Below are 26,591 nucleotides of genomic sequence, written 5' to 3'. Positions count from 1 at the left end.
TTCAGGGACAGTCTTTGTTCCAAATCAAAAGCATGGGAAAAAATTGGAAATATTAGTTTGGAGAGTGGTAGACAGATATTTGAGAAAAACAGAAGAATTCAGGATCTAGTACAGTTAAATACAGGATTAGAATCTAATATAGAGAGGGGTTCAAACATAATTTTTCTCTCTATACTTACCCTGATATTTATCAAAGATAATCACAGTAAAACTAATTTGTGTGCCTTAAACTTGGACTGAGTACTTACACAAGTGTAGCAAGAATAGTGATTGGCCATATAAGCTCTTTTTAAGACTGCTTTGCTAGAGGGATGCTTGGGTGGCTCAGTCAGTTAAGCTGCTGACTTTGGCTCAGGTCATGATTCTAGGGTCCTGGGTTTGAGTCCCACATTGGGCTCCTTGCTCAGTGAGAAGCCTGTTTCTCTCTCTGCCTCTGCCTGCTTGTGCTCTCTCTCTGACAAATAAATAAGATCTTTTAAAAATTAAAAAAAAAAAAAGAATTGCAGTCATTCAGTAAATACAAAAAAGCAGAAAATATTAAAAAAAAAAAAAGACTGCTTTGCTAGAACTTTGTAAGCAAGGTGCCAAGTTTATTTTTCCGAGGGGCTTTATTGGCTCCCTAAAGTAGCGTTAATTTCTTTTTTTTCCTTTTTTTTAAAGATTTTATTTATTTGTCAGAGAGAGAGGGAGAGAGAGCGAGCACAGGCAGACAGAATGGCAGGCAGAGGGAGAAGCAGGCTCCCCGCCGAGCAAGGAGCCCGATGTGGGACTCCATCCCAGGACACTGGGATCATGACCTGAGCCAAGGCAGCTGCTTAACCAACTGAGCCACCCAGGTGTCCCAGTAGCGTTAATTTCTTAAAACCTGTCCTGTCAAATCTGAGTCTATGCACATCTCTCTCAAAATAATCCAGAACCTTGGTAAAGTAGCCAATATTTCCAATTGTTATTACAAGGAGAACAGATTCTCACTGAATTTATGTAAATAACTATATTGCCATGTGAAAAAATCCTCAGTTTTTGAAATTCTGGAGGGATCAGGTAGGGAGAAAAGTAAATTTTTCATCTTTGTTTACAAAGATATATTTTACCAAAGATATATTTTACCAAAATATTTGATCTAGTTTTAGATCAAATATTTTCCCAAATCATGTGAACCTGAAAAATATTTGGGTGAGTGTCTATTAATATTTCTGAAAACTTAATTTATAAATGCTTCATTTTCAAGCCAATTAAATAAGGCTCCTTTCAGAAATTAACTTTGGCAAGTTACCCAGAAGTAGAAAAATACCATATCTATCATAGACATACATAGACATTCATAGACACACACAGAGATGCAAAAAAGGACCCCAGAAGACACCAGAAGGTTTTTTTGTTTTTTTTTCGTTGTTGTTGTTGTTGTTTTAATTTACTAATCTCAGTAGGTAATCCATTTATAAAAACTTGAGGATCTTCTCTGGGTTTAATAAGTTCTTTAATTATGGTCCATGGTTTGGTAGATGAGGAAGTGGGGGTGTACAAGAGGTGGGGGTGGTGCAGAAGGGAAAGAAGAAGTTGGTAATGAAGACAAAGAGGATAGGGAAGGGGGAAAAGTGGCCTCAGAGCCCCTTTTGTCTGCTTTGAATTGTTTGTGTGTCTTGGGTAATTTAAAAACCTGATTTTGCAAAGAGGTGATTTTAGAGTCTTGGATACATTTGGAAGACTCCAGGTACCAACTAAAACAGGCATCCTTTTTACTCTGTTTAATTTTAGAGCTGTGGTCTTCCAGTTTGGTTCTGAGAAAAACAAGTTTGGGAGGTCAAAAGTTTTCCACAGTGACCATCGGAATTCTATATTATCTTCGATTGAGTTGGTCCACTTGGTTAAGAAAGTGCATGAAGAAGGGTCATAGTTTTGAAAACAAAACTGGCCAGGATCCCAGAAGGAGGGTCCTTTGTAAAGAATTTAGAGGATTGTGAATCCCATACTTTAAGACCAGAGGCAGAGCAAACAAATGAGCAGTCACCAAAAGGCTGATGCCTTCAAGAATAAAGTGAGAGAACTCGACCAAACAGAAGAAGCTTAACTCTGAAAAGAGGCTTACTTTGCCAAAAGGAAAAAAGATGACTCACAGAGTGTGCACAAGGCTGAAGTGACTACCATACACAATGCCTGGGGTTGTTAGTTCATCCGGGTTCATCGCCTTCAGGTCCCATTTCTGACACCATATAATGTCAACCTTAAAAATCAAATAACAAGTATTACTGAGCAGCAAATGAGTTTATTTGGGAATAACGGAGGACCTGCAATTTGGCACATGCAAACTATGGCAAACAGTAAGCAAGTCCAGATAACAAAGAGGGACAGCATCCTTTTGTAGAGGAAAGGAAGAAGTTGCAAGGGGTTGTTTTGAACAAAATTTCATTGGAGGCAAAAAGGAGTTCAAAGTGGTGGCAGTTTCTCATTGTCTGCAGGCAGCTTGCTGCTGCCAGGCTGAGAGAAAATCTTTCTTTTTCCTGCTGGTTATGCAGACTGTGATGAGTGGAAGTGCATGAGAGCTCTGCCTTCATGGATTCCTCCATTTTGAATGAGGATTCTTTTATTCATTTTCACAATAGTAGGCATTTGATAAATTATTTTGTAAAGGATGGTTTAAAATTGAAATTAGTCCAGTTTGCTTTAATAAAAAGTTATCAAACAGTATGTCTGAGTTGGGGCAGAGACCAGTATAGAAAATGGACTAGGGAGGGGCGCCTGGGTGGCTCAGTGGGTTAAGCCGCTGCCTTCGGCTCAGGTCATGATCTCAGGGTCCTGGGATTGAGTCCCGCATCGGGCTCTCTGCTCAGCAGAGAACCTGCTTCCTCCTCTCTCTCTCTCTCTCTCTCTGCCTGCCTCTCTGCCTACTTGTGATCTCTCTCTGTGAAATAAATAAATAAAATCTTTAAAAAAAAAAAAAAAAGAAAATGGACTAGGGAGTTAACACCTCAAAAAGAGCCATACTGGACATCAAAGATATTTACATGCTATGCAACGTAAGGAGATGAATAGCAGGTTGAGATTCCAGGAAGAGGAAAAGTATGGAGGTTGGCTAAGGTATGGCATGTTTGAGAAACCAGAAGCAAATTAAAATTCACTGAAACATGAGGTCTATAGATAAAAAGAGGAAGGAATTTAGAAACTATATAGTGAACAGCTTGCACCCGAGGGAAGGAGTTTTTACCTAATTTGTTACTAAAAGCTGCTAAAACATTCTGTTCTATTTTATTCTGTTTGTTTTTTAATGAGGAATGATTTTCTCTGACCTGGAATTTAGAAAGACGAGTGTGGCAGTAATAGAAAGGAAGGATTGGAGTAGAGTGAATGAGGAAGTTGAAATACAAATTTGGAAGTGACTAGTCCAGAAAAGGAAAAAAAAGAAGTGGTAGGAAAGGATAGGAATAAAGGGACATGGAAAAGTCAAGATCTATGGAGTTTGGTCCTTAACTAAACATAGGAGAGGATCCTACAGGTCTGAGCCTGGATTTCTAGTAGTATCATTGACAGATCTAGGAAAATCAAGCAGACATCTAGTTAAGCCAAGTTGCATTTTAATACTTTGGGGATTAAGGTGCCTAATAGGATGTTAAATCAGAGATATCAGGCAGGTAGTTTAAATTAGCTTTCTTTCTTTTTTTTTTTTAAAGATTTTATTTATTTATTTGACAGACAAAGATCACGAGTAGACAAGAGAGGCAAGCAGAGAGAAGTGGGAGTGGGGGGAAGCAGGCTCCCCGCTGAGCAGAGAGCCCAGTGTGGGGCTCGATCCCAGGACCCTGAGATCATGACCTGGGCCGAAGGCAGAGGCCACCCAGGCGCCCCTAAATTAGCTTTCTTGAAGTGAGGACAAATCTCAAGGAATTCTTAGAAATGCAGGAATACAAACATCTCAAACTGCAATAGACAATATTATCCATTTTGTGTTAAGAAAAATGTATGTCTAGAGAGGTATTTTTATCTTCTCTTGAAAAAACATGGAGATAAACCTTATCACTTTCTTCTATGGAATGATGTAAACTCTTAAAAACACCTTAGAACATTCCTTTGAAGGCCCTAATGAACCCCACACATCCAGTAAACCCATGCTTTTCAAACTGAGGAGAGGTGATGGTGAGCAGAGAGCACAAGAAGTCATCAATCCAGGATAATTATGCCCATCTTTGTGGGGACATGAATTTTTAGTATATTTGGGTAATATAAATAAGATAAAATATTTTAATTTTATATTGTTATGGACACAGCTAAGCTATGGCAAAGAAGATAAAATTTCTATTACTTCCTAAATATAAAGCCTATTTGTCCCCATCCCCCGCAGTAAGTGAGCTCTGTTAGGCAATCAGTACACTTTGAGAGGAAACATTTGAGCAATCCAGTCCTATGCTACATCTGTCTTTTCTATAATACTAAATTAAACTATTGCAAATATTTGCAGCCAAATATATCCTGGGATGACAGTGACAAAAAATAATACATACCTTATTCAGTTTTTTTTTTTTTAGATCCTTTGTCTAAGTCCTGGATATATATTTATTCAAATAGAAACATACTTGAAACATAACTAGACACTAGAAATGTCAGGCAGGCCATGGGGCTCCAAGTTCTGTCTTAGGGATACTCTGGGACTCTGGCCAAGGAAAGTACATAAATCATTCCCTTTTCACAATACAGCTTCAGGAATCAAGATTAATTCCTGCAGTGTGTGTTGCTTCCTTAACATTAGTTTTCGTTCACTTCAAACTAGTATTCAATAACCCACTCTGGATTGAGGACTCCTATGCAATGCAAAAAAGAAGAAAAATAAGCATAGGTTTATACTGGTAAATATGAACAAGGAGAGCATAGGTGTCTATATTCCTAAAGCTAGAGAAGGTAATTAAGGCAAAGTGCTTTCTAAAGTCTATCAACATGATTTCCAGGCCCCATAATCTAAAATTTATAGCTGGGAGATTCTCCAACTTTTTCTAAGAGGTTTCTCTGTTTCTAAAAATCTGCATATAGTAATGCCTACCTTATCTGTAGTTCCAACTTAAATCCTAACTCTGTCATTCACACTTAATGAGTTTAGAAAAGAAAACTTCCAAGCAGTTTGTTTCAAACCCACCTGCAGGCCCTTTATGAGCCACTTGTATGGAAAATAAGAGAGCACAATAGGATCAGAATAGGAGATAGGGATCCTGTCTTGGGCCAGTTAAGGAAGTCTCGTCTTCAGCTGGGAGACCCCTTAAATAGGAGAGAAAACAAGATTTATGAGAGCCTCTTCCACATTGTAGGCACCTTCCCTGGCCTATATACATATGTCATTTCATTTATCCCATGCACATTTACTGAGCATCTGCTAAATATCAACCATTGTGCCAGCTGTCAGGGATACAAAGATAAGTCACTATCCACAAGGTGTCCAGAGACAAGACGTGGAGACCAGCCCTTCAAAACATAGTGGCATGTTGCATCTCCTCTCCCTCATATCAGGGAGGTCATATGCAACATGGGGGGATAGGGGGTAGGAGAAGAGTAAATGAAACAAGATGGGATTGGGAGGGAGACAAACCATAAGTGACTCTTAATCTCACGAAACAAACTGAGGGTTGATGGGGGGAGGGGGTTGGGAGAGGGTGGTGGGGTTATGGACATTGGGGAGGGTATGTGCTATGGTGAGTGCTGTGAAGTGTGTAAACCTGGAGATTCACAGACCTGTACCCCTGAGGGGGGGGGAAATATATATATATATATATATATATATATGTATATTATATGTTTATAAAAAATTAAAAAAAATATTAGAGTGCAAAAAAAAAAGAAAAAGGAAAAAAAACATAATGGCAGTACTACGGGATAGTTGCAGGGTGATCAATATCCAGGTTATGGGCTTACTACAAAAGGCAACTAACCCACCCTTGTTTCTCTCATCAGCTTTTCCATCTGAATAGGGCATAATCACAAGCTTGAGTAACCAAAAGGAGGGTGCTCCCTGAATATGGGATGTATCCAAGATAGCAGCATGCAAAGAAAATTGGCTTTGGATTCAGAATGCATTCCAGCTCTCTCACCACTGATGGGAGCCTGGGAGATTTACTCAGCCTCCTGAGCTTCCGTCTCCTGATCAGCAAAGTGAGATAATGACTCCTACCTCCCTGGGTTATTGTGAGGACTGAGAAAGATAATAATGCCTACCATTTCTTAAGTGGCTCTTACATGTGTCCTCCGGTGATAAGTGACTTGTATCCCTTTTGAAATCTTCAGAACAACCCTGTAAGGTTACCCTGAATGCTGAAACTGGAGCTACGGGGGAATTACACTTTGTGCCTCTGACCACATAATTTGAAAGTGATGGAACTGAGATCTAAATCCAAGTTTGTCAGACCCAGAGCTGTTAGATTTGACATGTCTCAAGCATTTAATCTAGAAGAGTGCCTGAGATAGAGTACATGCTCAAAAAAATCACATCCTGATTTTCTCTCAAATACCTGACATGTCATGAAAGTATTATAAAACCTATCACTTTTTCTCTTATATCAACAATTAAAAGCCTCCCTTGAGTTATAAATATATAAAATGACAGATAAGAGTATGAAATAAGCTATTTCAGGAGATATTTTTGTGCAGTTAGGTTGCTGGTCCTCTCCGGCTGGAGGGTTCCTATGCAGCTTCAAAGAATGATGTCATCATAACCTGAGTGGAAGGGAATATTACTAAGCATTTCTCTTTTTTTTTTTTTTTTTTTAATTTTTTTTTAATTTTTTTATTTTTTTCAGCATAACAGTATTCATTATTTTTGCACCACACCCAGTGCTCCATGCAATCCGTGCCCTCTACAATACCCACCACCTGGTGCCCCCAACCTCCCACCCCCCACCCCTTCAAAATTCTCAGATCGTTTTTCAGAGTCCATAGTCTTTCATGGTTCACCTACCCTTCCAATTTCCCTCAACTCCCTTCTCCTCTCCATCTCCCCTTGTCCTCCATGCTATTTGTTATGCTCCACAAATAAGTGAAACCATATGATAATTGACTCTCTCTGCTTGACTTATTTCACTCAGCATAATCTCTTCCAGTCCCGTCCATGTTAAGCATTTCTCTTTATTGCAAAAGATGCCGATGTTATTTGACAGGAGTTACAACTCAGGCAACCTGAATTCTATATATAGTGTCAATTAGAATATATTTATTTATAAAGAAAATCTACATGAGTTATAGCTTTATCATCTTCCCAAGGTTCTAGAAAATTGAGTTTTTCACAGAAGTCAATTTCTTTGGGACACAGGATGTTTCAGTGACAAAAGAAAGAAAAAGATAAACAGATAAAACCCTAAGGTGAGTAAAATCCAAAAAGAGGATTAAAATGGGCCAGTAAGCACAAAAACTTGTAATTAGTTAAGACCATCAAAGGCATGAGTGCTGCAAATAAATAGTTACTTAGACAAGTAAATAGATAAAGGGAAACCATACTTATTTGTGAGATCTAAAACCACAACTACTTTTTTTAAAATCCCAAAACATTGCCAGATTGGAAGCTCTCCAGTTTATTTACCATAATGCTGGCTTCCATGTCAGTGGAAGCTTCCCCGACTGAAAAAGCTGAAAGGTGTACTTAAGTCTGTGAACATGCATGGAAAATCAGACTGAGCCCTGACAGATAGGTGCACTCTTGATTGGCAGCTCTAATGTGGTACTTCTGTCGGAACCATCAGGCCATCATTGCTATGGTGATTTCTGGCTATGCCAAGGTGACAATTTCAAATTAGAATGACTATCTGGCATGCAGATGGATTTGCAAGTAATGTTTCTGGTTAGGAAGAGATTTCAGCACCCAAATTTTTAATTTCTTTCCATCTTCTTTGTGGTGTCCGTGAGCTACTCAGAGTAGCTTTTATAAACCTATGTAGAACACTGCAGAAGGTTTTTTGGTTATAGAACATTTGCATTTAGCATATATATTTTTCTTAGTATGTTCTAACAATGTAGGTCCTCAAAATAAAATCCACTCAGTTCAGAATCAGCTGCTACCTATTCAATCAGAATATGATGATAAAAACTTCAATTAACGTACCCTCATTGCCATGGGATACGTTTAACACTTTGCTTCATTAAACATGCTTTATCCAACAGAAATATTTGGTTGCATGACACAGAGAGTGACTTTGACTACCAACCAAAAAAGAACTTTTGGGAAGGATATGGAAAAGCTGACCTTTTGGCCAGTAGACAGTAGGGACCTCCATTGACATTTCCACCACCATTGGCAGGCATAAATCCCCAAGGCAAAGTCAGGACCTTGTCATAAGATAAAAGACAAATGGAGACTGCACAGACAAAAATCATCACATGCCCACCTTAAAATGAGGAAACTATGCCAATAACATCAACTATCTTACAAGAAAATGAGCTCCTTGTCTTTGGAAAGGAATGATCTCACTGAGAAAGGGCACAAAAATAAGAATTATACCAGGAATTCTCTGAATTTTAGAGAATGGAAGAGAGAGAACAAACAAGATGATGAATAACGGATTTGGGAATTTTCAGCTTCAAAATGACTTTGTGAAAATTTGGAAATCTGCCTCACTCGCATTTATCGTAGTGACTTCCCCCACCACTTACTCACATAGACACGCCATTTATTTATCTCAGTTCTAACATAATGTGTATTTGAGTTCTTATGTGATTAATGCCTATGTCCTCTATTCTGCCTTGAGCTGTAAAAGGGGCGAAGCTCTACTGGATTTTGCACACCATTGTCACTTCAGCATCTAGCACAATATATGGTGCTCATGAATATGTATTAACTGATAGAGTGAAGTATCTTTAAAGAAATGACAGTAGCGTGACTTTAGTCCTACTGCAGCCCAGCAAAAAATAACTACCTGGTAAGATTCATTACTATGAAAACCACCATTCTAAAGTTAGAGCCAGAGTTCATATTCTGATGACCATAGTTGTTGTTGTTGTTGTTGTTGTTGTTGTTGTTGTTTTTAAGGTATTTCTTGTAACACAAATCAGTATTTTAATCAGTGTCTTAGGCTCTGGTACTGCCAGGGAATATTTGAGTGCCCAGAGATAGAATGTATTTCATTATGTTTGCCAGCTATGTGGTCCTCAAAATCCCTCTACTGAGTTGCTTATGCAAATCCTCCCTCTCATAAATCTCCATCAGCCATTGCTAGTCAAATTATGTTTGCCTGGTGTTTCTCTGTAAATCCTGCAAATCTGTTTCCTGTACTCTCCCCAAAACTGATGGGAAGTTAATCGCTCTGTAATTGCTTGCTATGTTTCACGTCCTCATCATGAGTAATGTTGCCATGTTCTCATCCTCAACCACCTGATTTGTTAACAGCCAACTCCTAGAACTAAGGGAGCACAGATGAAAATAATTTGGTTAGAGCACGACTGAAAATGTCAGAATTCTCTCATAAAAGTAGGCTAATGAAAATAGAAGAAACTAGCTAATCAAAGTATTACCTAAACACAGATTCATTAAATACAGGAAATTAAATTGGCATAATAGAATGAGGCTTTTTAAACATATGTTAAAGATTTAATTTGCATTTCTCTTTTGCTTTCTTTTTCCCCCCTCAAGGAGATCATGTTCTCTTCAAGTGTCTTTTTAGAAGAAAATTAGGCATTGTATATATTTCTTCCCCAAAGATGTATTTCTATTCCAAAACAAATCCTTACTTTTGAAAATATTTGTTCATTCAAACAATAGGCCAAATGTTGAAATCCAAGCTTAGTCATAAATATAATACACCTGTGAAGCCCACATGAGCAAATTATGATTTATGAGGCACATGCTTTAAAATACTATAAAATCTTGCACAAATATGGAGGCGCAATCTTGGAACAATCACTGAAATACTGATTTTTAACATTTAAAAAAATCAAAATTGAGGAAGGTGTTTTCTCCCTTAAAATAATACTTGTAAATACAGGGGATTTATTATCTTCTCTGTTAAACATTCTGTAATAGAAAAAGATTCAGCCCATGATACTTACCCTGGGGTCATTTTTATTTAGGACTCTATTTGTTGAGTTATGATAAAGTTGGGAGAAAAGGATATAACCAAGGATAAAGAGTATTAATATATTTGGGGGAAAAAAAGATTAATATATTTGTACTGGTGATTTGAGAAGCTCATCAACCACACAATTTATGCTCTGAGCCTTAATTGTTAAGATTCTGTACCATCTCGTAAATAAATATATGAAGCCTATAGGTCAGATTTTCCTTCTGGAAAGCTCAATTATTATTCATGGAAAGTGTAAGATTTTAGATCTCACGTATATTTCAGATGCTTCAGTGCTTTGAGTCAGCCTTAAATGGCAGTGCCTGGGATTTTGCTACCCCTTTAGGAGAGCCAGCTAGGATTTTAGTGTTTTTGGAAATAATACATAAAAAAGTAGTATTTCCCATGACAAACATTGAGAGACTTGGGTGCTTTACAAGTCCACATTTTTAAACATTTTCTTATATTATAACAATTTTTGTAAAACAGCTTTAACTTTGAATGATGAAAATCTTACACAGGAATGACTGCTACATTTTTAATGCACTCTCAAGAGAAAACTATTTTTTGGTTATCTCGTAAGTGGAAATAAAGCCAATTCTTCATGTCCAAGAAGTGCTGACTATGAAAACAAGGATTAGCAGCTCATTTGCACTTTTGGTGTTTTTTGGGACTTCCTGATTCCTGCCAAACTTGATTTTCTTTATTAGCTGAAGTGAAAATAGTAAATATCTTTTTAAAAATGTACACATCAAATTAGAAACGAGGGCCATTCTGTTCTGTTTTGCAGAAGGTCATGCATACAAGGAAGAGGCATATGGAACTGTTTCAGGAGCTGAATCAGAAATTTCAAACTTTGGACAGATTTCGGGATATACCAAATACAAGCAGTATGGTGAGTATGCGTTGTTGCATCAGTGCCGGGTACCACACTAATGATGTGTCCTGTCAGCCATTATCCTTGCCCTCCAGGAGCTTTTCATCATCTTGTGAACACAGAAGTGGCATACATAGAAAAAATAAATAACACTCCTCAATGTATTTGGAATGTTCTGAGAAACAAATTAGGAATGATAGACTTTTTAAGCATTTTTATTCATGTTTTAAATGTTCTCAGTTATAAGCTTTAAGTGGAATTAGTTATATATCAAAAATGTATTAGGTTCACCTGGCCCTTTTATCATCATTAAAAGTCTGTTAATTCAAATACCTAAATAGATGACTAAATTTTTCCATTTGCATTTGAAAGTCTGACATTTTAAGGTCATAAAATGTAATTATATATTTCTTTATATTATGCATATTTATAAACATATATGTACATACATATATAATTTGAATGTACACTGTGTTACCTGAAACCAAAGTGATAGGTTTTTGTCTCCCAGAGACTCACATGTTTTGTGAGAAGAGTTTGGGAAATACTTTTTTCCCAAGAGTTTGGGAAACTTCAAAGGCTTTGATTATTCATTGGACCATTTTCTTCTCATTCGTTCACACTACTACAATCCTAGCATAGGAATTCATCAAATGACATGTCCATGGCCTAATCATGGCTCCAGGGAAGGCTACAAAATTATTTGTGAGGGCCCTGGATCAAGAGAACAAAACTCAACCCAGATCTATCTGGTCTTGAGGAAGTCACTCAGCTTGGGTTTCTAAATCTCAATTTCTCTTAAACTGAACAAAGAAAATGGTAATTAATAAATAATGCTTTCTTTGATTCTTATAACACCTGCCAAAGCAGGTAGTGCACGTGAGATGTTAAGAGGCTGAGACTTGGCAATGAGAGACAGAGTTGGGACTACCATCTGACTCCATTGTTCCTCACTCCAGATAGGGTGCTGTTGCTTTGCCTTACACCTTTGCAGCCCTGCCCCTCCTCCCAACATCTGGGGTTCTGGGGTGTGTGTGTGTGTGTGTGTACATATATATGTATATGTTTGTATCACTGTAAGAGATAAGGTGTTTGGTCACTTTCTAACTCCCGTGAGTCTTGGATATGTGTGTTGTGAGTCTAAGTCTTAGCTTCCTGATTAGTAACATCAGTTTATTGAGAACAAGAATTTATGTACCATTGTTTTCCCTGTATTCCTTTCAGTACTAGTACAATGCTGGTCATGGTAATGGTCTGTGTTTGTTAAATCAAGATTATAAGAAATATAATAGACCCTAACTCTTAATTGGTCTGTAAATAATTCATGTGTGTATCAACATATTTTCCTGCTTACAGCAAGAATCATGCATTATTTGTTATCATCACCACAATGCTGGGCAAATAGAAGACACTTATATGTAGTTAGTGGGTCTTTCTTATCTATTCCTCCTAATATTGGGCTGTCAATTTTTAGTTCACCAGGCAAATGAGAACTGCACCATTGAGATTAGACCTAAACACATTAGCTACTCATTCTGGAGTACTGAGAGCTAACAGTAAATTGATCAATAAATTGAAGAAACTTCATTTATTAAAAAAAACAGGAAAGGGTTATGTTTATAAATCTGAAAGTCTTATGCAACAGACTGACTACTATAATAGGATTGTAATTTCCCCTTGTTGTATGGTCTGGGTATTAAATCATTAATGACACAAATATCTGTATCTCAGCTTCCTGACAACCAAAATAGCCTACTAATTACACCACATCTCTGCAGCAGCACGCCTTTTCTAGAAAAGATTTATAAATATTTATCATTTGGGAGGTTAAGAGTGGGAAGGATAGAGTTGTCATTGCTGCTTGACTATTGTCCTAAATATCTGAGAACAGGAAAAAAAAAAAAGAGTTCCTTATTCAGTTTTGATTAATAATGAACATGTGAGTGAGTTCATTATCCTTAATTTAGTCATAATTCGTGTGGCACATTGCTAATGAAAAATCGCATAATTGGATAGAGAAAGACATTTTCAAAACAAAAATCTCAGTCTTTTCCTTTATTTCTGGCTACTAACTCACAACACCTGCCTAGCACTGCAAATGATGATAATTATGTAGAATTTTGGGTATCAAAGGGAACCCAAAAGACCATTTAGTCCATTTCCCTGCTTCCAGGCAGGACAACATCTAAATCACACTACAAAGAAAAGGCAGTGTTGAAAGAATTCTCTTCCTCTGAGTGTGTCTCACAAACTATTCTCCATCAAGATCCCTTTCCCTCAAGGAGCTTCTCCAAATTCTTGCTCTTTTGGAATATAGAATAAACAAATTCTCATTCCCTGGTCCTCATTACTGCTAGGTTGGAAGAAGGAAAGAGAAGAGAGGGAAGGAGAAAAAGAAAGGATGGATGGGGGGAGGGAGGGACTGGTCTGGAGATAACAGCTAGCCTGCTCCTAGACCCATTAACTATGGGAAATGGTCAGGGAGCCCTGTGGTAGTCCAGGTGGCCCTGAATTCTAATATTCAGCTGATATTCCACTTCTGTGTATACAGCCTAAGACCAAATTAGCATCTTTGTAAACTTCATGCATGTTGGCTTATATTGAATTATAATTTTTTTATTGTGATACAATTAACATAATAGTATTAATTATGGTTGGATATTTGTATATACCACAAAATGATAACTCAGTTAATCTAGTTTCTTCCTGTCAGCATATAAAGTTATGTAGTATACAATATTATTGACTATAGTCACCATTCTGTATATAACATCCCCATGACTGACTTGTCTCAGAAATGTGTATCTTTCGATCTCCTCCCATTTCATCTATCCTCAAAACCCCCTCCCTGCTGGCAACCACCAATCTATTCTTTTCATTTCTGAGTTTTGTATTGTTTCTTCATTTGTTTTGTTTTTTAGATTCTATGTATAAGTGAAATCATATGGTGTTTGTCTGACTTAATTTACAATAAGCATAATAACCTCTAGTCTACACATGTTGTCACATAAATGCCAAAATTTCATTCTTTTTTATGACTGAGTAGTATTCCATTGTATATCTATATACCACATCTTCTTTATCTATTTGTCCATCCATCATACACTTTGGTTGTTTCCATACCTTGATGTAAATAGTGCCACAGTAAACATAGGGGTGCATATGTCTTCTCAAATCAGTATTTTAATTTTCTGTAGATAAGTACCCAGAAGTGGAACTGCTGGATCATATGATAGTTCTATTTTTAGTTTAGGAACCTCCATACTGTTTGCCACAGTGGCTGCACCAGTTTACATTGCCACCAACTGTGCACAAGGGTTCCTTTTCTTCCACATCCTTGCCAACACTTTTTATTTCTTGTCTTTTTGATAATAGCCATTTTCACAGGTGTGAGATATTTTACTGTGGTTTTGATTTGCCTCCTTTGTTTTAAATTTATTGACCATATATGCGTGAGTTAATTTCTGGGCCTTTTTTTTTTTAATTAGCCAAGGTATATTACATCATTGGTTTTTCATATAATGTTCAATGATTCATCAGTATAATACCCAGTTTTCATCACATCACATGCCCTTGGAAAGGGAGGTGAGGGGGTGGTAATTGGGTGATGGGCTCTTTGTTCTGTTAGACTGTTTTTATGCCAGTACTATGCTGTTTCGATTACTAGAGCTTTGTGATATAGTTTGAAATCAGAGAGCATAATGTCTCCAGCTTTGTTCTTCTTACTCCAGATTGCTTTGACTATTTGGGATCTTTCCTGGTTCCATGTAAATTTTAGAATTGTTCTATTTCCATGAAAATTTCCATTGCTATTTTGATAGGGATTGTATCAATCTATAGATTGCTTTGGGTAATATATTTGGACAATTTAATTCTTCCAGCCCATGAACATGATATATCTTTCCATTTATTTGTCTCTTCTTCATTATCTCTCACCAATTTCTTATAGTTTTCAGTGTATAAGTCTTTTACTTCATTGCTTAAATTTACTCCTAGATACTATATTCCTTTTGGTATAATTGGAAATGAAATTGTTTTCTTTATTTTTCTGATAGTTTGTTGTTAATGCATAAAAACACAAAAGAGTTTTGCATATTGATTTTGTATCCTGCAATTTAACTGAATTTATTGGTTTCAGCAATTTTTTGGAGGAGACTTTAGGGTTTTTTACACATAAAATTATGTCCTTTACAAATAGGACAGTTTTGCTTTTTTAATTTTTTTCATTTATTTCCTTTTCTTGCCTAATTGCTTCAATAGTGTATTGAATAAAAGTGGCAAGAGTGGGCATCATTGTCTTGTTTTTGATCTTAGGGGAAAAGCTTTCAGCTTTTCACCACTCAGTATAACATTAGCTGTGATCTTGACATATATATCTATTATATCCATCTGGTTTAATATATCATTTTAGGCTTATGTTGGAATTTCTGTCTGCGTGACCTATCATTGATTTAAGTGAGGTATTACAGTCCTCTAGTGTAATTGTATCATTATCGATTTCTCCCTTTATATCTGCTAATATATGCTTTATTAATTTATATGCTTCTAGGTTGGGTGCATAAATACAAATTTATATCTTCTTGCTGGATTGATCCCTTTATCATTATGTAATGCTCATTGTCTTTTATTAGTCTTTGTTTTAAAGTCTGTTTTGTCTGACTTAAGTATAGCCACCCAGCTTTCTCTTGGTTTCCATTTTTATGGAACATCTTTTCTCATCCCTCCATTTTTAGTCTGTGTGTGTGTTTACAACTGAGGTGAGTCTCTTACAGGCGCATATATATGTGTCTTGTTTTTTTTAATCCATCCAGCCACTCTATGTCTTTTGATGGAAGACTTTAGTGCATTTACATTTAAAGTAATTATAGATAGGTATGTACTTAGTGTCATTTTGTAATTTGTTTTCTGGTTATTTTTATAGTTTTTTTTTTTTCTTTTCCTTTTGTCTTCTCTTGTACTCTTCCCTTGTGGTTTGATGTTTTGCTTTTTTTTTTTAATTTAATTTTAATTTTTTTTTAGTGTTCCAAGATTCATTGTTTATGCACCACACCCAGTGCTCCATACAATACCTGCCCTCCTTAATACCCACCACCAGGCTCACCCAACCCCCCACCTGCTCCCCTCCAAAACCCCCAGTTTGTTTCTCAGAGTCCACAATCTCTCATGGTTTGTATCCCCCTCGTGTTCCCCCAACTCCCTTCTCCTCTCCTTCACACAATGTCCTCTGTGTTATTTCTTATGCTCCATAAGTAAGTGAAACCATATGATAATTGACTCTGTCTGCTTGACTTATTTCACTCAGCATAATCTCCTCCAGTCTTGTCCACGCTAGTACAAAAGTTGGGTATTCATCCTTTCTGATGGGGGCATAATACTCCATTGTATATATGGACCACATCTTCTTTATCCATTCGTCTGTTGAAGGGCATCTTGGCTCTTTCCACAATTTGGAGACTGTGGCCATTGCTGCTATGAACACTGGGGTACAGATAGCCTTTCTGTTCACTACATCTGTATCTTTGGGGTAAATACCCAGTAGTGCAATTGCAGGGTCATAGGTAGCTAGCTCTATTTTTAATTTCTCAAGGAATCTCCACACTGTTTTCCAAAGTGGCTGCATCAACTTGCATTCCCACCAACAGTGTAAGAGGGTTCCCCTTTCTCCACATCCTTTCCAACACTTGTTGTTTACTGTGTTGTTAATTTTGGCCATTCTAACTGGTGTAAGGTGATATCTCAATGTGGTTTTGATTTGAATCTCCCTGATGGCTAAAGATGATGAACATGCTTTGCTTTAATTTTATGTATTTACTATAGGTTTTAGCATTGTTGTTACCATGAAGCTTATATATCTCAGCCTATATATATGCCAATCTATATTAAGTTGATAGCAAATTAACTTTGCACACATTCCAAAATGCTACATCTTAACCCCCCCATTTGATGGTTTTGATATCACATTTCACATTTTTTATTTTGTGTACCCATAACTAATTGTTGCAGTTATTATTTTTTACTACTTTTATATTCTTGATTGGGATTTTTGCTTTTAGCACTTTGAATATATTGTGCCACTCCCTTCTAATATGCAGTTTCTGCTGAAAAATCTGCTGATGTACTTATGGAGGTTCCCGTATACATAACAAGCTTTGTTTTTTGTTGTTTGTTTTTTTGTTTTCTTGCTTTTTTTTTTTTTTTTACCTGCTGCTTTTAAGGTTTTCTCTTTAACTTTTGACATTCTAATTATAATGTGTCTTGCTGTGGCTCTCTCTGGGTATATCTTATTTAGAAAGCTCTAGACTCCCTCCACCCATAGACCTGTTTCCTTCTACAGGTCTGGGAATTTTCAGCCATTGTTTTTTCAAGTAAGTTTTCTGTCCCTTTCTCTCTCTCTTCTTCTGGGTCCCCTAAATATTGCTTTACTCAGTGTTGTCCGATAGGTCCCTTAAGTTATTTTCACTTTGTGTGTGTGTGTGTGTGTGTGTGTGTGTGTGTGTGTGTGTGTGACTCTGGTGGAGTTCTACAGCTGGGTGCAGTAGTTCTTTATCACTAAAGATGCATAGGCCTCAGACCTAACAGGTATCCAGGTATTTATGAACAATGGCAAGAACCACAATACTACTGGGAATACCATGGGAGGCCAGAGGAGATGAACAAGAAAGCCAACCTTATTAATTATATAACCTCTCAGAAATTCAGTCAGTCACATCCTGGCAGTAATACTGTGAAATTAGAATCTAGACATTCTGATTTTAAAAAGTTTAAAATTGGCCATTTTAGTTCATGGATCCATGATGCTTGATCTTCAAAATATAAATGGAAAATCACATCTGTTCCAAACATAATGAAACCCCTATTTTCAAAGCAAATGTACAAATAATTTACATATCCTGAATCCTCTTAGGATTGAACTAATTCAACTTTTTCCAGACTAAGGATTTCCAGAAAGCTCCTTTAAGACATTGCCTTTGTCTAAGATGGATAAATCCTATCCATGGCTTGAGGCAGCAGAATTCACACCAGTGAACCTTTCAATCAGTGATTGATGATTCAGGTCACTGTAGTGCCCTGAAATCTTCCACTATTCCCCATTGCCTACAAAATAAATTCCAAATTGAGTGTCCTGGCATACAAAGTCCCTTATGATCTGGCTTTCAATTCACCTTCTGCCTATTTATTCTATTCTTTTTCACTCCAACTAAAATAAATTGGTCACTTTTCTCAGAGCTGTCCCGACCCATCTGCATTCTCTCTAGATTTTTACTTCTCATATGCTTGCCTGTTCAGTCACCCAGTCTCCAATCACACATCTTTATGACCACGCTCATTCTTCTATGACAATTCTAGTATCACTTTTCTCAGAAAGGTTTAGATGCTTTCCATAAAAGGAAGCCTTATCTCCATCCTTGTCTGTATCCCCATCAACACTTCTCCTAGGTTATAGACACAAATATAACTAGATATTTATACCTTCATTTAACTATAAGCATCTTCACAACAAGTATGATTACTACCTAGTGACCATTTATTAAATACTAAGTGTTATGCTAGGCCCCTTAACTTTTTTATTTTTGCAACCCCATAATGTAGGTAATCTGCAAATGTTGCCAATTCCTTTGGCCCCCAGTACAAAATATGTCTCCGTTTTGCAAATATTAGGTTTGCAAATATGAGGTTCATAGAAATCAGGTAAATTGCTCAGAGTTACATTCATATAAGATGAAGCAACTGGAATTTGGACCTGCATGTATCAGGCTTTAAATCTTATGCTTCCTAGTGAACCATGTGGCTTTCCATCTTTGGTTCATCACTTTATCCTCCCTAGTGCCTAATATAATGGCCCAGCACAGAGCAGCTGATAAATATTAGTTGAAGAGACCAAGGGAGGAAGAGAGGGGAGTTTTAAGACTTTATGGTTCATAAGAGTTTAGAGTATTAGACTAAATTAGGCTAATCTCCTGTACGTATCCTAGAAGTTAAATTTTATCACATCTTAACTATTAGCTATTGTTTTCTTGTATGTCCTCATGATTAAGGCTAATAAGTGTTAAAAACATCTAATGCATTGAGGATTTTAACAATTTCTAGTTATGGTACATACATATTTCTATCAGTTGTCTCTTTTGTTTATCTATACTTGAGTGATTTTTATTATTGTCAATGGAACCCAGATAATAACTGCAGTACCTGTTTTACATTCCCCCTACTAATTAATTATAAGCAGTTGAAGGCTAGAATTTAGGGTGAAGGGGAAGCGATAAATGGCATATTCAACAATTATAGTTGTTTAAGTGCTTTAGCTTAATTTGTTCTAAAGAGAATTCAGTCATGATTTCCTTCTTGTTCTTTGAGGTCACTCAGCACAATCTATTTCATTCAAATTCCCTCATTTTACAGAAATCTTTAAACAGTTTAAATCAAGTTCACTGCTAAATCTTAGCAAAATATCAGGCTATAGAAACTTTGAATAATGTCTACACATATTTATTGAGCCCCTACAACATGGAAGGTCTGATGGGTGGAGTCATAATTAGGCAGATCTTAAGTCTTAAGTAGAAAGAGGGTATATACTATGGAATATAAGGAATGCTGGCTGGTAGACATTCTTTAAAACCCCTTATTTGCTGGATATATTTTTCCAAAGAGTTGTGCTCTTTGAAGGGAAGAATGATTTTTGCTGAATTAGTGTGCTGCCCAAATACATAGAAAATTGTGGGGAATAGACAGCAGGGAAAAAATAGATTACGCAAGGGACATAGTAGCATGTTAATGTTCTAAAAAGGATAATTTCCTAAAAACTAAGCAAAGGTAATGAAATCCAGCTTTATTAAATAAGGCCAGTTTGGGGACTGTTTTTATTATTACCTAATATGCCCCCTTACATATCTTCAAATTTTATTTCACCAAAGATTCTGTCCAAATACTTAAATTTTCTACATTTAGTCTTAGCAGGAACACTCCTTTCTACCTGAGAGAGCTATACTGACATTTCACAAGATACGCAAAACAAAACATCATCTACTTTGTCTTCCATAAATTATTCAATTCCTTTGATTGCTGGAAAATTTTAGGATAACATAAAGAAGGTGTTCATCAGTTTGTTCGATGAAAGAAAACTAAAATCAAAACCATTTCCTGCAGCTACCCACAATTTCAAATCATCTCTGAATCATGTAAACTAGATTAAGGTCACAAACATGCTTGCTTCCTAGGAACTTCAACAAGCAGTAAGCCTCGTCATCCAATAATGACTCTCTTCTCCTCTCTTCTCAACAGGAAAACCCAGCACCAAACAAGAATCCATGGGACACTTTCAAAAACCCCAGTGAATACCAACATTACACCACAATCAATGTCTTAGATACAGAGGCAAAGGATGCTTTGGAACTGAGGCCAGCTGAGTGGGAGAAGTGTCTGAATTTGCCTCTGGATGTGCAAGAGGGTGACTTTCAAACAGAAGTTTAACAGAATCAAAATGGACTGAGGTGGATATAAAACAATTTATTGCACTGACACTTAAGACTTGGGAAGCCTGGCATTTCTATCTGGACAGTGTGACTATCCTATGTCAGGACCTTCATGTGCCAAATGTCAGTGGTGTTTGCATATGGTAACTTCTCACTAGTCAGGCTAGTGGAGAGAGGACCAGGTGTACAGTTCTGACCATCCTGTGTTGTAAGTACCCGTGGAATGGATTTGTAAGGTAATCTTTATAGATAAACCTCAAGCAACGATTCATGTTGTAACCGCTTCATATGGTTTAGTTTTCAAAAAACTTCACCATGAAGCACAATGTATATATTTATGCAGTTTTTAAAGTTTATAACAGTCTGTTTGGCCATTACTACACTTTTTACTTTATAATATAAAAGCAAAGTTTTTGTCATTAAATGAATGTTTGTTGAGCTACATTCTTCATTGCTTTAAATGCAATAAAGTAATAATCTCACTTTTATATGAATAATATATTTCACATCTTTATTATTGCAGTTTTCTCCAGAAAGCTCTGAGTAGCTTTCTCTGCTGCAACTGTGTATAAAATATTTAAAATGTTGTATGGTGTAAATAAACTTTTGTCTACATATCAGTTTTTTAGTGCATTTTATTTTGGATTTGTTGAACAGGAATTTACATATTTATAAAGTTTTTTTTGAATACAGATACTGAAAATGTATTCACAGTTTTAATAGCATACCGTTATTACTCCTTTGAGGCTAATGATTTCTCAAATGTAATAGTAGGTTTGTATAGTGCTTCTGTATTTTCTACTCAAGCATCCTTTGGAACAATGTAACATGTAAATGGGGCTTGTCAGAAATCTGCCATCATAGTCTTACATAAATACTTTTTTTTCCTATCTTGTGGCAAAAAGACAACTACTAGTAGAAAACACTAAGTTGCCATACAAAAAATAATACAGGGAAGATGTTTATTATAAATAATGAAGTCCATTGCATGTTTCACAAAAGAAACTACTTGTACTGTAGTTCTTCATAGCATACAAAACAATGAACTTATTCAGGATTTTTAAAAAATCTTCTCTGTACATTCTCTAGCAGAAGGAAAAGGGGAGTGGATATATTTGGTAGATGCTTTCTCTCTGGTTTGAGAAGTGGGAAGTCTGAGGTGAGCTGGTCCCTAGTGTCCTCTGTAGTAGAAGGCCACACCAGTGAAGTCTCCTGCTTTCTCAAAGCTTCATTAATGAAACAATGTGCAAAGGGTTTTGGCTATTTTGTCATCCTTTCAATGGATGATGAGATTGTCTTTCAATCTAAGGGGAGTATAAAGAGTGGAAAGGAGAGGAGAGTCTTCAAAACTCCTAGAATGTTTATTTAGTTTGTTGTTAGACCTAAGCTGCATGGTCTTGTGTGGTCTGTCAGAAACTCAAGTGAGCTGGCTCCGGCTACCCATGACCTGGGGGACCCGGCCCCGCAGGCCATGAGTCCAGGCAGAGACAAAGGTGCTTCAACACTCAAGTGCACCCCGAAGCTAGAGCCTTAAAAACCGCCCAGCTCAGGCTGAACTGTCAGATACTTATACTGTTCTCAATGTAAAGATGTTAAAAAATATATTTTTAACCAGATTTTAAAAATAAAAGCAAAATCAAAATATAACTAAGGAGTGATTTTTCTATAGAATAAACTTCATGCTAATTATAATGTAATTGTAATATTAAAGGTTTATTAAATTTATAAGAAGACTTTCTGGTGATAGGAATATTTAGTAAATTTCTCTCTCATTCTCTATATCCATGTATCTATAAATACATATGCATATATGTATGTATGTGTGTGTATATATATACCTACATATGTATGTGTGTGTATTTATATATACCTACATATATATACACATGCTTAGCTCCATCACAGTAACCTATAGAGTGAATGAAAACCATGTAGGGAGTTTCCCATTTCAAACTGTAAAATCTTGACTGAAAAAAAAAAAAAAAAACCCTCAATAAGCGTATATTTAAAAACATAAATTCTATGTTTAAAAACCAAATTCAATATATTAGACTAATATTTCTTGTAAAACTACAATAGTCACTGCCACAAAATGAAATCTTATATTTTTTTCAACTCTATTTTTCTCTAGTTCTAGTAACTCAATATCAGATTAATATATGAAAGTTAACCAGAAATTGCATACTTGAAAATGTTAGGGCCAATTTTTTTTTGTTATTTTACAAGGGATGCCAAGTTGTTTTGGTGCTTTTCATTTGTTTTTTAATCTATAAGGAAAACAACGCAGGCAGGTCAATAAGTACCAAGGAAGCATAATTTTAAGGAAGCTCTCATTTTAGCCCATTTTTTACAAGTTTCCACTCCATGTGCACACATGTGTACTCTGCCAAAGCTGACTTGCAGTTGTCCCCTCTGACAGTCCTGGGCAATTCTCTCTGAGCCCACTGTACTCACGACCTGCCAAGAATTCTGTGCCCTTAGACTGGTAGTCCTTCCCCTCCCACCACATCTAATTTTATCTATGCTTCAAGGTCCACCTCATATTTCATCTTCACAAAGTTTTTCATGATTTTCCAAGCTAGAACTAATTTCTCCTGTGAACTCTTATGGCAATGCTTCTGTACCTCTCTTAGGACTTTTTAAAAAAACTTCTACCTTGTTATTTATACACATTTCTGATATCCTCTGGTGGACTGTAAGTGCCTGGAGGGCAGGATTCATGTCTGATCCATTTTTGTATCTCTTAAGGGACCTAGCACAATAATGTTCACACAATAAATGTTTGTTGAATTATTTGTGGAATTTATTTTAGTATTGCTGACAGTCCTGCATTCACATCAAGTTACACACTCAAAAGTGCTTTTTGAATAACTATTTAGGTATTTACTTGTTTATTAGGAGGATATAGGACCTGTGTTTTAGGGAGCTCACAATCTACTAAAGATGGAAAATACAAATGTAAAAGTGATAATATTATTTAAACATTATAAGCTCTTACTACCCTATATTGTCTTTTTTGTCCTTACGATTCCCACATGAGGCAGGAATTAATTATCCTTCAAAAATGGAGACTCAGAGAGGTTAAGCAACCTAAGGTCACCATAAGTAAACGACAGACCCAATATTAGGACCCCCATCCTCTCACTTGTACTTGGCTCATTCCCATGATACCATAAGGTTTCTACTGTTCCTTCTATATTATTAAGTTCCCAAACCAAATAACCAAAAATTCATGGAGATGTTTTTCAGGCTAGTAGTAGAAGCATAAAACGGTACATGCGTCACCAGCTGCCATGAGGCCAGTAGTTAATTGTGGCAGAAAAGCATGGCTGATCAAAATAGCAAGTGATCTTAAATAGACTTGGTCTATTGTGCACTGGGTGGTTCTATTTGTGCCACTCTACTTTTCAAATCCTCTTCAGATGTAATTGCTGTTTCACAATTTTTGGGATTACTTGCACCTCTACAGCAGGAGACAGAAGAGAGAGGCCAACCTGAATTTTCAGACTGGCTTCAGACACTCTCTAAAAACCAACAGCCACAATTTTTAAAAGCTGCAGTCAGTAAATCACTGCTTGAGAAAATTTAGATTGAAAACTTCAAATCACACTCAGCTTCTTAGAGAATGTTTACTAGTTTTCGTTTTCTTGAGTTATCTATGTTCAAATCAATTAAAGTCTTACAAATTTATATTACTTTATTGAAGACTACGAAAGCAAATATGTCTCCAGCATCTCAATCTGCACAGTTTCTATGATGACAAAATCATCTTCCCCCGACACACTTCCATAGTTAAATTTGTAACTGAGGTAGTAACAGCAGAACTGAGACTCCTAGAATGTCTGAGATAGAAGACATTTTGTCAGTCAATGAAAACGGCAATTATATTCAGGGGTCAAAAAACAAATCCAGACTTAGGTAAGGAGAGACTTCATTTGAAAAGATTATTGTACTTAGGGCAGAGGGACTATTGCAATAGGGAGGACACTCCCAACTGTAAACTCTATAAGCATCCCAGATGCCAGGCAGAAAGGGCTTTTCTTTCATAGGGGAGAGTCAACAAGACTAGAAAGAGTCAGATGTGGGAGAGTGAGGTGAGCAGATGTGATTGAGTAGTTGAACAGCAAGGGTCTTTGTTTGTGGCCAGCCAACCCTGGGAGAGATGGTTCAGGGAGATTATTCAACCTCCCAGGGTTTAGCTAATCTCCCATACTTGTTTAAACTAAAGAATGGGCCAGAATTCAGAGGCCTGGGGAAAGCAAGACATCTAACTGAAGTTTGGTGAAGTTAAGCTAGCTAGTATTTTGTTCAGATTTGTGAGGGAGGACAAGCCATTCACTTACAAATTTCTGAGACAAAGGATAGGAATTGGAAGGGTCTGTGTCTGACTTTGTCATAAGTATACAGGAGGTTCACCTGAGAGTCTTAGCCAATGTCAGAAGGGTGGTTCCTTTGCAATAAGTTGTTTCCTAGAACAAGGAAGGGTGTGGGGATTTCCTGACTATTGCTGTTTTCCAAGTACCTAGGGCTCATTCAACACTGTCATAGGGGAAGAAACGAAGCCCACTGGAAATGGGAAGATTTTTTCAATAATGTTCAGCCAACAGTGTTTAATAGAAAGGATTTTCTAATACTAGACAATAGCTATGTTTTTGTTTGTTTTTTAAGATGTATCTATTCATTTGAGAGAGAGCATGTGAGCAAGGAGAGAAGGAGAGGGAGACAGAGAGAAAAACCTCAAGCAGATTCCCGCTAAGCACAGAATCTCATGCAGGGCTCAATCACGGGACCCTGAGGTCATACCTGAGCCAAAATGAAGTCCGATGTTCAGCCAACTGAGCCATGAATGTGCCCCAACAGTACCTATAGCTTTTTAAACAAAAATAATTCCAAAGTGAAAATGGTAAATACTACGAGGTAGAAGAAAACAGTTAATTTTCTTTAATCTGAGTTTACCAGTCCTCCCTTGGTTTGGATTCCTGCTTATACATTTATACCATACAACTTGCTAGTCAGAGTCCAGGGGCCGAGTGAAGAAGCCACCTGTCTAACGTTAGGCTGAGGAGAATATTTTGACCTTCTTGGTGACAGAATAGATTGACACCTGAACACCAATTACACTGATAAGATGCATCTGTGTCTTTAACCCAATAGAGTCACCTCAAAACACCTGCCAGCATTTCTTACATAAAGACAAACAACTCATGGTGAAAATGATTCTTCTGAAAGCAACCACCTATAAAAAGGCGTAAAAACCTTTTGAGAGTTGTCTCTGAGTACAACCATCCTTACCAAAACCACAGAACTCCAGTAAGAAGGCCAGCTTACTTTTAATAAGTAATTCTCAACCAAGAAAAGAATCACAAAGATTGGAATTGAAGGTCAGCATTTCAATTCCTATTCTTTTAACCACTTCAGAGTTTTGTCAACTTTCCAGATGAATGCCTAGCATTATCTAGTATCGCTTTTTCTCCTAAATCTAGAATTTCATTTCTAAAACTCGAGTATTTTATATAGACACTAGAAGATAATCTTTGGGAGTAAGAATGTTGTGCTTTTCTGAGGTAGAATCAAGGTGTTTATAAAAATATATACAGAATTCAACAATACTTATTTAGAACCAATAACCATCTAGATCCTGTATTAGGAGGTGGTGAATCAACAGCAACCAAAATTTGATTCCTATTTTCTTTTTTTTTTTTTTTAGATTTTTTTTTTTTATTTATTTTGTCAGAGAGAGAGGGAGAGAGAGTGAGCACAGGCAGACAGAGGCAGAGGGAGAAGCAGGCTCCCCGCCAAGCAAGGAGCCCGATGTGGGACTCGATCCCAGGACGCTGGGATCATGACCTGAGCCGAAGGCAGCTGCTTAACCAACTGAGCCACCCAGGCGTCCCTGATTCCTATTTTCAAGGGACTTTGCATCTTTGGGGACACACAGACCACCAAACAGAATTACAATAACTTGATGGATTTATAAGGAAAAGAAAGAAAAGCATGTAATGGGAATATCTGGAAAATGCACTGATTATATAAATTAATAAATAAATTCCTTAAAATGAGCAAAGACAATCAAGGTGACACAAAGTAATGTAGTACCTGAAATGTGTGCCTCAATATCCTAGGCTCCTGTCTGGAGTGTAGGAAATGATGACTCTGAGTTTCCCAATGACTAATGTACACATAGAAACTGCAATTAGTTATATAGTTTGTAGTGTGCCAAGATAAAAGCCA

General features: G+C 36.8%; 1 protein-coding gene across 5 annotated transcripts in view; it reads left to right on the top strand.

Moving 5' to 3' along the window:
- The window catches only part of ADGRB3 (adhesion G protein-coupled receptor B3), a 727,154-nt gene extending 705,386 nt beyond the window's left edge, over positions 1 to 21,768 (top strand). For all 5 annotated transcript variants that reach the window (XM_047734013.1, XM_047734014.1, XM_047734011.1 and 2 more), the window contains 2 exons: positions 10,807 to 10,911; positions 20,170 to 21,768. In XM_047734013.1, coding sequence (XP_047589969.1) covers positions 10,807 to 10,911; positions 20,170 to 20,358 — 294 coding nt within the window. In that variant the 3' untranslated portion in view covers positions 20,359 to 21,768. The remainder of the gene's footprint in view (positions 1 to 10,806; positions 10,912 to 20,169) is intronic.
- The last annotated feature ends 4,823 nt before the right edge of the window (positions 21,769 to 26,591 follow it).

Source organism: Lutra lutra, chromosome 6, assembly GCF_902655055.1.
Source record: "Lutra lutra chromosome 6, mLutLut1.2, whole genome shotgun sequence".
Lineage (NCBI taxonomy): Eukaryota > Metazoa > Chordata > Mammalia > Carnivora > Mustelidae > Lutra > Lutra lutra.
This window is presented reverse-complemented; position numbering and strand designations above follow the sequence as displayed.